We start from the raw sequence: 12,075 nt of genomic DNA on the forward strand, positions 1-12,075 counted from the left end.
CAGAACACACTAGATGGCCTCCTTCTTTAAAGACCAAATTTCCCCTCCCAAGTGGTTGAAAATGCCCTCCAATGCATCTCATCCACATCCCACCCCTCCAACTGCAACAAGGACAGAACATCGTCGTCCCCCGCCCCCCCCCCATACACACAGTCCTCACCTTCCACTCCACCAACCTCTGCATAAACCACATCATCCACTGCATAAACCACATCATCCACTGACATTTGATATATTTCTCTCCCCACCTCTATCCACTTTCCGTGACTACCTGGTCAGGTCCATAGCCCCCAACAACCCACCTTCCCCTGCCACCGCAGGAATTGCAAAATCTGTGCCCACACCTCCCCCCTCACCTCCATCCAAGGCTCCAAAGGAGCCTTCCACATCCAAAGTTTCACCTGCACATCCACCAATGTCATTTATTGTATCAGTTGCTCCCGCTGCGATCTCCTCTACATTGGGGAGACCGGATGCCTTCTCGCAGAGCACTTTAGGGAACATCTCCAGGACACCCGCACCAATCAACCCCACTGCCCCGTGGTCAAACATTTCAACTCCCCCTCCCACTCTGCAGAGGACTTGCAGGTCCTGGGCCTCTTCCACCATCACTCCCTCACCACCCAATGCCTGGAGGAAGAACACCTCATCTTTTGACTCGTGACCCTTCAACCCCAGGGCATCAATGTGGGCTTCACCAGTTTCCTCATTTCCCCTCCCACCATCTTACCCCAGTTCCAAACTTCCAGCTCAGCACCATCCTCATGACCTGTCCCACATGGTACTGTCAGAACAGAGCTAATTTGTGACTGAATACTGAAGTTACCCAGCCTGAGTACTTGATCTACCCTCAGTACTTTTTCCAGTACATTTAACTAAAGAAAGAGAGTGCCTTCATGTTGAGAAGATGGAGCTGGTTTCCATGACTATAATTGATCTGATGTCTTTGGGATGAAATCCTTAGGATTTATTGCCAACAATTAGCAAATCTTCAGCAGAACACAAAAAACTTTTCACATTGCATTTTATTATTGTTCAAAGACCGTGTATAAAGTATGTACTAGCTTTGAACATAAACTTTTAACCACTTTAATGCTGGAAACAATTTAACACAAAGTTGAATAATTTTTAAGAACCAGACTGAATTGAGAGTATTGTTAAAAGAACAAAATTCAATCACAATACAACATTGGGCTGTTTAAATACAAGTGCTTAGAGCTCTCTGCAGGTCATGATTTTGAAATCTCCACAAAAAATGGCAACAAAGTACATTTTAACACAGTAAACATATTGAAAACAGCTACCTGGAAGAGGCAAGTCATTTCACACCCAATGTTAGCATGTACTCCTAGCAATTTAATGCACATAAAATGTATGAATCACATGGGTAACGCATTACATGATAAAATGAAGCACTTTCAGTAGATTAGAGTCACAACTGTCCCTTTTAGTGGTCCAGGATTCGTAGATTACCTGAAACAATCTTATTTTCCAATACAGCTCCAGGGGGTATGTCAATCCTATCACCATGATTTGCAATAATTATAACTGTTCCCTAAATACAGAAAAATAAGTGTAATTATAGGTACACAAGATTAAAAATCAAAATTATTCCAAGTATCTTAGATGTAATCATAATTAGCAAAAAAGCCAATACTATCCTTAAAATACTTTTAAATCTACTCATTGTGCCATGTTAGGATTCTGGTTTTCCCTGAACAGCACACTTCAGAGATACATTAACTTTCCATTCCCAATGTGGTACCATGTCACTCATATCTATGATATTCTGAAACTTCTCAATCCCAAGATGTGACAATATACACTAAATTATCATTTTGTTTTCTTTCTATAATACTCTTTGTTCTTTCATGAGATATCAAAACTATAAGACCCTATCTTCTTTTAGATGGATAGAAAAAGTCCCACTGTACTATTCATATAGCAGGGACATCTCCTTTGGGATCTTGCAGTAATATTCTAACTAATCTGTTCACCTATAAATCAACTTCTATAAGACAACCCCATTTGTCCAGCTCTAAAAATACTTTTGCATATAGCTCCCTTTTGAGTCACATTAGTATCTGTGAGTTTAACACCCAAAAAATATGTTTTTATTCATTTAGAGATGCAAGCTTCACTGGCTGACTAGCTTTTATTGTCCAGTTTTACTTACTGTAAGAAAGGTATCAAAGTTTGTGTTGCAAAGGTACGTGGGTTTAAGACACAGCCACTATGTCAAATACCAGTGACACTGCAAATTGGCAACTATCCACATTGACAGTTCACTTTAATACTTTTAAAAATTTGGGCAACTTGTTCAAAGAATTAAAAAGGTCAATGTATACATCAATAGTAATTTGTGACATTTTTGCAAAACTAAACAGCAGCTATAAAAATAGAAGTTACTCAATTACTTTGACTTCTCATGGGCGGAAAAATGATTTGTCATAATTTAATCATCTGCACGCCTGCCTGAACTGTTCCTAAAAGGAATACTGCAGTTGCTGGTTTAGGTCATGATATTACAATGTCACTGATTAGAAAATTCTGTAGTAGCAATTTAGAAGAATTAAATACACTCTTTATAATAAAGTTTCAACACACTAGAGTCCTTTACTGACCTTCAATACAACATGCTTCCCAAAAGTGACATCCCCTGAAACAGTAAGGTGATCCAGTTCCAGTATATCTGGTATACTCTCCAGTCTCTTCAGGTAATCTTGTACCTGGTCAAAAATAATCAAGGCTTTGAGTTATTTTCATGTATAACCTGTCGTGTTGTTAGGGTTATTAACCCAAATGAACTGTATAGTATTACTATAGCAAGCCGGACTAGCACTGAACGCAAAACCCACCTCTGGCACCAGTTCAGAGGAAAGTATTCTAGAACCTGCTCTTAGCATCATCGATCTTTGTTTTATATTCAGATTTTCTCAAAAATTAAATGCTAATCAGTAGGCGAAATACTCTATGACCATTGTCAATTTACAAGGTGACAGTTAAACATCGATAGAGGTGTTGCACCATGGTCAGCCGTCTTATCAGGCTACATAAAAACTGAAAAAAAACCTGCAGATGCTGTAAATCGAACAAAAACAACTTACTGGAGAAGTTCAGCAGGTCTGGCAACATCTATGTTTTGAGGAAAAGTCATTTGACCTGAAATGTTGACTTTGATTTCTCCCAGTCAGAAGTCACACCACACCAGCTTATATTCCAACAGGTTTATTTGAAATCAAACATTTTCAGAGCACTCCTCCTTCATCAGGTAAAGTCACTCCGCCTGACAAAGAGCAGTACTCCGAAAGCTCGGGATTTCAAATAAACTAGAATCTAGACTAGAATCTAATTCCTGATGAAGGGCTTTTGCCCCAACAACTCTCTTGCTAATCTGACGCTGCCTGACCTGCTGTGCTTTTCCAGCACCACACACTCGACTATAATCTGGTGTGGCATGATTTCTGACTTTGTCCACCCCAGTCCAACACCAGCATCTCCACGTCCTGATTTCTCTCCACAGATGCTTCCAGATATGCTGAGCTTTTGTGGGCAGCACGGTGGCACAGTGGTTAGCACTGCTGCCTCACAGCACCAGAGACCAGGGTTCAATTCCCACCTCAGGCGACTGACTGTGTCTGCGTGGGTTTCCTCCGGGTGCTCCGGTTTCCTCCCACAGCCCAAAAATGTGCAAGTTAGGTGAATTGGCCACGTTAAATTGCCCGTAGTGTTAGACGAAGGGGTAAATATAGGGGAATGGGTCTGGGTGGGTTGCACTTCGGCAGGTCAGTGTGGACTTAGTGTGGAAACAGGCCCTTTGGCCCAACAAGTACTCTAATCTAAATAATAGACTTTTCCAGCAATTTCTGTTTTTGGTTCATGTGCTGGCTATCAGACACGGTTAACAGATGGAAGTATGTTGTGATGTGGATTGTGAGCCACTGGAAGCAAGTCTATTGCCAGCATCATATTATCTAAGCAGCTCAATATGCAGTGTCATCAGCTGCTACACTGACCTATCGTTAAAATGAACTTGAATCTGCTGAGCAGTATTTCCTAATTGCAGACTAGATCAAATGACTGGAATATAGGTCATAAAACATTACACACACAGCCAGTGTGAAAGAAAACTCATCACGATACAGTTTATTTTTGTAGACTGCTATATCCAGGGAATAAACAGTCTTGGCCAGTGTATACCATTGCAGTTTGACACAATGTGTCTGTGTTATGAGACAAGTCCAGCTTCATGCTAGGAGCAAATCTTTCTATTTCCCAACCCACTCACCACCTCCTACGTACACTGCGGAATGGAATCATACCAGTAAGGACAATGGTATTACAGCTGAACGAAGGCAACTGCAGAGGCATGAGGGAGGAGCTGACCAGAACTGACTGGGAGAGGAGCCTAATGGAAAGACAGTGGAACAGCAATGGTAGGAGTTTCTCAGAGTAACTAGAGAGACAAAGCAAAAATTCATCCGGAGGAAAAAGAAGCATACAAAAGGGAGGATAAGGCAACTATGACTGACCAGGAAGTCAGGGACAGCATAAAAGCAAAAGAAAAAACATATAACGTGGCAAAGGACAGTGGGAAACCAGAGGATTGGAAAGGTGACAAAGTCCAACTGAGGACATCGAAGAAAGAAATAAGGACGGAGAAAATTAAATGTGAGGGTAAGCTAGCTGGTAATTTTAGGAAAGACTGTAAGAGTTTCTTTAGATATACGAAGGTCAAAAGAGAGGCAAAAGTGGACACTAGGCCACTAGAAAATGATGCTGGAGAAGTAGTAATGGGGAACAAAGAAATAGCTGAGGATGAGAATAAGCACATTGCATTAATCTTCAGGGTGGAAGATTCAAGTAATAAGCCAAATATTCGAGAGAGTTGGGGGGCAGAGATGAGTATGGTGGCCATCATCAAGGAGAAGGTGCTAGAAAAACTGAAAGGTCTAAAAGTGGATAAATCACCTACACCAGATGGGCTACACCCCAGAGTTCTGAGGAGTTAGCTGAAGAGATGTTCTGGTAGCTTTAGCAGTGATCTTTCAGGTATCACTGGAGTCAGGGAGGGTCCCAGAGGACTGGAAAATTGCTAATGTAATCCCCTGCTTAAGGGAGTGAGGCAAAATACAGGAAATTACAGGCTGATTAGCCTGAGCTCAGTTGTTGGTAAGATTTGAGTCCATTATGAAGGTTGAGATTTCTGAAGATGTGAAAGTGCATGGTTTCATCAAGGGGAGGTCATATCTGACAAATCTGTTAGAATTCTTTGAGGAAGTAATGAGCAGGTTAGACCAAGGAGGGCGAGTGGATGTTATTTATCTGGACTTCCAGAAGGCCTTTGACAAGGTGCCGCATGGGAGGCTGTGGAGTAAGATAAAGGCCCATGGTGTTAGAGGCCAGGTACTAGCAGGAATAGAAGCCTGGCTGTCTGGCAGAGGCAGAGAGTGGGGTTAAAAGAGTCCTTCACAGGATGGAAGCCAGTGGTGTTTCACAAAGGTCTGTGTTGGGATCACAATGTTTCAATTTATACATTAATGATCTGGATGAAAGAATTGAGGGCATTCTGGCTAAGTTTGCAGATTATACAAAGATAGGTGGAGGGGCAGGAGGTTGCAGAAAGATTTAGACAGGTTAGGAGAGTTGGCAACAAGTGGCAGATGAAATACGTAGGAAAGTGTGAAGTCATGCACTTTGGTAGGAAGAAGAGAGGCATGGACTATTTTCTAAATGGGGAGAAAATTCAGAAATCTGAAGTGCAAAGGGACTTGGGACTCCTAGTCCAAGATTCCCTTAAGGTAAACCTGCAGGTTGAGTCAGTAGTTAGGAAGGCAAATACAATGTTGTAATTTATCTCAAGAGGACTAGAATATAAAAGCAGGATGCTGTTCTGAGGCTTTAAATGTCATCTAACCAGAGCCTTATAGAGTATTGTGAGCAATTTTAGAGCCCATGCCTCATGAAAACGTATTGGCCCTGGAGTAGGTCGAAAGGAGGTTCACAAGAATGATCCCAGGAATGAAAGGCTTAACATGTGAAGAACGTTTAAGGACTCTGGGGGCGCGAGGGATCTGATTGAAACTTCCAGAATATTGAACGGTCTGGACAGAGTGGACGTTGGGAAGATGTTTCCATTGGTAGGAGGGACGAAGACTCGAGAGAACAGCCTTAGAGTAAAGGGGAGACCATTTAGAATGGGGATAAGGAGAAACGTCTTTAACCAGAGAGTGGTGAATCTGTGGAATTCATTGCCACAGAAGGCTGTGGAGGCCCCGGTCATGGATTATATTTAAAACAGAGATAGATACATTCTTGATTACCAACGGGGAGAAAGCAGGAATGAAAACCTATCAGCCACAACTGAAACATGGAGCAGACTTGATGGGCCGAATGGCCTAATTTCTGCTCCTGTCTTATGGTCTTAAACCAAAGTTTAATCTTGGTTTATTACTAGTTCAACTGGTTTCAGCCCAGAATTTACAAAAGGACACTCCCAAGTCATTCCAAACCCCATATAGTTAAGAATATGCAGAAGGGATACACTTAAAAATATTTCCTATTCATCGCTATCCAGTTCACCTCCATTCAAAAGAAAAGGTGTCTGTGCAGAAATCCAGCAAAGATAGAATCAAAAAGGTCACAAACCTGAAACCTTAATTCTGTTTCTTTCTTCACAGTCTGCCTGACTGTTTCCAGTTTTATATTAGGATTGGGCTGGTCTTTCAGTTATATACAACTGAGAGCAGTTAGTTTATGAAGTCACTGAACTGAACAAATCTTGGCATCATGAACAATAAATTGAAAACATTGGTCAGGATTCAAGCAAGTTTGTTAAACTTTGAAGGTTCAATCATGATACAGGAAATGACTATTATTTATACAGATTATAACTATGGTTTTTAAAATAATTAAGCACTTGAATAAGATATTTCAGATTCCAATTTAGTAAACAAGGAAGAGTTAGTACTTAAAGCAAATTAGTTCAGCACAGCTTCCAATTCTAACTGTGTAAAAGCTGAACAGGATACTGGATCGATACTGGCACAAAGATAACATACGGTTCATTGTATTTAATTGGCATCTGCAGAACACAGTACCTTAGTAAAGGAGCTGCCCAACTTGACCAAAGGCACAGTTCGGAATTCTCTTTTGTCACTCATTGTCAGGGATCCTGCGTTAAGGCTGTACAGATTGGACATCACCAGCATCAGGTCAGAGGTGGTCTTGACAGGCAGGAAACGGCTACGTGGCACATTAATACCTAAAGCATTTTCAAAGCACTTAATGGCAGCACCAACAGCTGTCTCCAGCTGAATCACATTTCGACCATCATCCAATGTCTGTTGAAAAGAACAATTTTATTAAAACAACTTGAACATTAGAATAACTTGCCACAGCATTTCATGAACATTAGACAAAACTTTAAGTCACAGAGTTGTACAGCATGGAAACAAAACGCTTTAGCCAACTGGTTCATGCCAATCAGATATCCAAAATTAATCTAGTCCCACCTGCCAGTACCTGCCCATATCCATCCAAACCCTTCTTATTCATATACCCATCCAGACTGTAATTGTACTAGCCTACACCACCTCTGGCAGCTCATTCCAGACATGTACCACCCTCTGCATGAAAAAGTTACCCCTTAGCTCCCTTTCAAATCTTTCCCCTTTCATCTTAAATGTATCCCCTCTAGTTTTGGATTCCCCTACCCTGGGGAAAAGGCCTTGGTTATTCACACTATCCATGCCCCTCGTGATTTTATAAACCTCTATAAGATCACCCCTCAGCCTCCGACGCTCCAGAGAAAATAGCCCCAGCCAATTCAAACCCTGCAACCCTGGTAACATTCATGTAAATCTTTTCTGAACCCTCTCAAGTTTAACAACATCTTTCAATAGCAAGGAGACCAGAATAGAATGCAGTATTCCAAACATGGCCTAAGCGATGTTCAGTACAGCTGCAACATGACCTCCCAACTCCTAGATTTCTATACTCCATGCATGCACCAATAAAGGCAAGCATACCAAATGCCTTCTTCACCACACTGTCTACCTGCGATTCCACTGTCAAGGAGCTACTTTCCAAGGTCCCTTTGTACGGCAACACCCCTCAGGACTTTACCATTAAGTGTAAAATTCCTGCCCCAATGTGCCTGAACTAAACGTAGCACCTCATATTTATTTAAATTAAACTTCATCTGCCACTCCTCAGCCAATCTGATCAAGATCCCATTGTACTTGGAGGCAACTTTCACTGTCCAATACACCGCCAATTTTGCTGTCATCTGCAAACTCTAACTGTACATCCTATATTCCCATCCAAATCAGTTATATAATGGAGCCCATGAGAAAAGTGGGGTAAAGGACAGAACAGAAAAAAATTACTCATGATCACTCAAAAATTACCCAGAAGTCTACCACAAAAGTATATCACAGCCCAAATGAAGGTATAAATTATATTCATCAACAAACAGAATTAAACACAGTATACTTACAAAATATTGTTAATGCAGGGACAGAGGGTCATCATGGTGCGTAAGGTAGACTCCCTCATTCCTGTTAAGCGAGCTATATCATGTATTCTCTCGTTATGCTCCAAAGGTTTTATAATATCTAGCTTCTCTTCCAGTGTTAAGCCTCTCTTTTGTGTTCACCACCTGCAATTTTATCACCAGGATGCTTCTTGCTAACATTCTTGTCACTATGCCCTTCCATTTTTCTTAAAAAACACAGGGATAATCTAGGAGTAGTGTACCTCTCAATGTATCTTTCTCAGTAGCCCTCACAAAAAGCTGCTCTGTCAGCAGCTCACATCAGCACATGTGCAGAACAGTGTGGAGAATTCAGCACATGTGCAGAACCAAGTGTGTGAAACAATCACCACTGGAATTGTGCTGTTACAGAGGTAAATGTTCTCGAAAGTATCATTCCTTAATTCCTCAGCAATATTATAAGCAAATCACAATGCTTGAATGCGCGTTATTCCAAGAACTACCTGTATTATTGTTACTCTTCCCAAAGAGGCCACTTAAACTAGACTGCCAATTATTCCGTTTTCATTACACAATAATCAGTCTAGCATGCAGTGTTCTCTAGTTGGTTCCTCAATGTAAATGAGCCAGAAAACCAAAGACAACATCCTATGAACACCAAAACATCTAGAAGGATTTCAGTCAATGAATTACTTTGAGAATATTCATTGTGATACAGCAGGATACCAGAAACAGAGATAAATGATAGTTAGTTGGTATTTGGTGTGTTTTTTTTTTAAATTGCAGGATATGACAGTCAGGACAATCACCCTACGATCTGTATGTTCTTGTTTGTTGTAAGCTTGCACAATAAACATTTTCATTGCACAGGTACACAATCCTTTATCTGAAATGCTCGGGACCAGCTGGTTTTTGGAATTTGGAAGTTTTTGAATTTCGGAATAAGTGATAGGTTGATGGTGAAATTTTTAAAGAGTCTTACCGAACAGTAGACTCACTGAGTACTATGGGCTCGGAGACAGAATTGAGGCCTGCTAGTGCTGGGCCATGCCCACCCACGTCACATCTGAGTGACATGCATCAAGTTCGTGTGGAGTTGGGTTAACTGTTTGCATGCCAAACAACCTTGTTAATGAGATACAAACTTCACAAAAAAATTCACATTTTGGAGCTTTTCGGATAAAGGGTTGTCTACCTATACTTATGTACATGTGACAATGAATCAAATCAATCTTCTGCCCCTCAAGTCTTTTACATTCACCTTATTCTGACATCTCATCAGAAAAACAGCACCTCCCTCAGTACTGTTCAGAAAGGTGGTAAATACTAACGTCTTGGTGAGGGTTTCAATGCATAACTGGTCATGATGGAAGATAGTTCACTAGCAATAAACCAAAATAAGATGTGACTATAAATCAATCCAACCCAAAGTCAGCATTTATTAATTGACCGAACAGTTACTTCATTCTGTCACAATGATACTGTAACATTACAAAATGGCTTAAAATATTAAAAGTAATAGAATTTCAAAGTAGAAAATTAGGGTAAGTTATGTAGATGCTATTAAAGAATACTACAATGAAAAAAGTACCACGAAATCTTGGTGTTTAGTTGTATTAATCTGGATGGTAGCAGTGAGGGATCCGGGGCAGTACCAAATCTGGCAAAAGATGCTAAGTCATTGACATTGACACCATAGGAAAATGGCCCTTCGGCCCATGAATCAGCACTAATCAGAAACAAGCACCTAACTACTTTAATTCGAGCAAGTGTGCACCTAAATCTTTCTTTAATGTTGTGGGTTTCTGCCTCTACACCCATTTTTTTTTCTAATTTAACCCACAACTTTCTTCAATATTTTAGCAGAATATTTTAAGATCCATACCGCTATTTGGCAAAATAAGTGGAGTTCAGCGTTACAATGCAAAAGGCTTTCCCAACCAGCACCATTTAATTAGTTACTGATTTAACCCATGCTTGCGAGATATCTCAGTAAATAAAGTGGCTAACACCATCTTACTGTAAGTTCACATGATACAATTTTAAAAATCAGTGGATGTCACATCAATGCAAGTTTTTTATTAAAGAAAGGACTTACATACAAGAATATTTTAAATGATATTACCTTCGGATTTAAAATGATTTCCATGTTAATGGCATTTTCCTTTTGTAGCCTTTCAATTGCAGCTAAAGAAATCCATAGGTTATTGGTGTTGAAGATCTTGAACTTGGTGACTGATTTAAATTCATCCACATGTGCTTTTGGCACTTGAGCTATTTCCAACAGTCGGAGTTTACCATCATACTGAATAAGGGTGCCTCCCTGTGGAACAAAGACTTGATCAGAATCATGGCACTTATGCAGAACACTGACAATTCAAGTTATATTCTTCCTATTCTTCAAGAGCACAAAACACCAATTCCATAAAAATATAACTGACAAACTCAATGCAATAGGAGAGCAAGCATGAATCAAAATGAATGTTGAGATTGCCTGCAACATCTCCAGCATGATTGAGAAATGCAACATTACCTTGCTTATTTCAAAGCAGTTAAGATTACATTTTGACTCTGCAAGATGGCGGCGATTCTGTAGAACTGCTGTGGATTGCTCTGCCTAACAGCCAAGGCTTACTGGTGTTTTTTGCCATCCCTGACCAACTTATTAGTTTATTAGTTTAAAACCTTACAGGACACATATTTGTTAATATTTGGGAATGGGAAGGATGCCAAAGGGAAAAGGAGCAAGTAAACAGCAGCAGGGAGGACACTCCCCTGCAGCACCTACCACACCAGAGACAGCAGCAGCAGGAGCCTCTCTTGAACCCACCGGGGACCTGACAGACTCACAGGAATTGGCTGCGGCGGTGCCTTGAAAGTTGCGGCTGCGATTGAGGAAATCCGTGGGGAGATTCGTGCCCAGGTCCAACCTATCGCATCCATGCTGCAGAAGCACGAGCAGGAGATCCAGGGTTCGGGGAGCAGCTGGAGGAGGTGGCAGGTCGAACTAAGGCCTCGGAAGCTGCAATGGAGTCCTCATCCAGTCGGATCCAGGTGCTGGAGCGAGAGGTGCGGGCCTTGTGAGACCATATCGACGACCTCGAAAATCGAGGGCGGAGGATAAATCTCCGAATTGTCGGGCTCCCTGAAGGTGAGCAGCCAGTCAGTTTCATTGAAAGCTGGCTGCTGAAGTTTTTGGGCCTTCACATCGAGTCCAGCAGGCTTCAGATTGAAAGGGCTTATCGGGTTACAGTGCACAGGTCAGACCCAGTGCAGCGCCCCCGCTCGGTCCTAGTGCACTTCCATTCATATAAAGGACAAGCAATAAGTGATAGAAGCTTCTAGATTACTGGGAAATTACCCGCAGGCACTGCTGTACAAGGGGTCAAAAATCATGTTTTTCCAGGATTTCTGTGCTGAGGAACCTGGGCATCCAGTATTCCATGAGATACCCCGCAGTGCTCCATTTCAGCTACAAGGACTCAGTTTATACAATTGACTCAGCAGATAAAGCTAAAAACTTTGTAGACGTTTTAAAATAGATGGATTGACCTGAAGAATACAGTTAATGTTTGTTC

At 41.2% G+C, this 12,075-nt stretch overlaps 1 protein-coding gene across 1 annotated transcript in view; it reads right to left on the minus strand.

Annotated features, from left to right (window-relative positions):
- Positions 1-1,007: 1,007 nt before the first annotated feature.
- ugp2b (UDP-glucose pyrophosphorylase 2b) overlaps positions 1,008-12,075 on the minus strand; it is a 58,350-nt gene continuing 47,282 nt past the window's right edge. The window contains exons 7-10 of the mRNA XM_043696714.2: positions 10,623-10,820; positions 7,101-7,343; positions 2,625-2,729; positions 1,008-1,555 (exon numbers count right to left, since the gene is read on the minus strand). Coding sequence (XP_043552649.1) covers positions 1,448-1,555; positions 2,625-2,729; positions 7,101-7,343; positions 10,623-10,820 — 654 coding nt within the window. The 3' untranslated portion in view covers positions 1,008-1,447. The remainder of the gene's footprint in view (positions 1,556-2,624; positions 2,730-7,100; positions 7,344-10,622; positions 10,821-12,075) is intronic.

The sequence above is a fragment of the Chiloscyllium plagiosum genome, unplaced genomic scaffold, assembly GCF_037043375.1.
Source record: "Chiloscyllium plagiosum isolate Xiang-an unplaced genomic scaffold, Cpla_swu_hap1 HiC_scaffold_10, whole genome shotgun sequence".
NCBI classification, from domain to species: Eukaryota; Metazoa; Chordata; class Chondrichthyes; order Orectolobiformes; family Hemiscylliidae; genus Chiloscyllium; species Chiloscyllium plagiosum.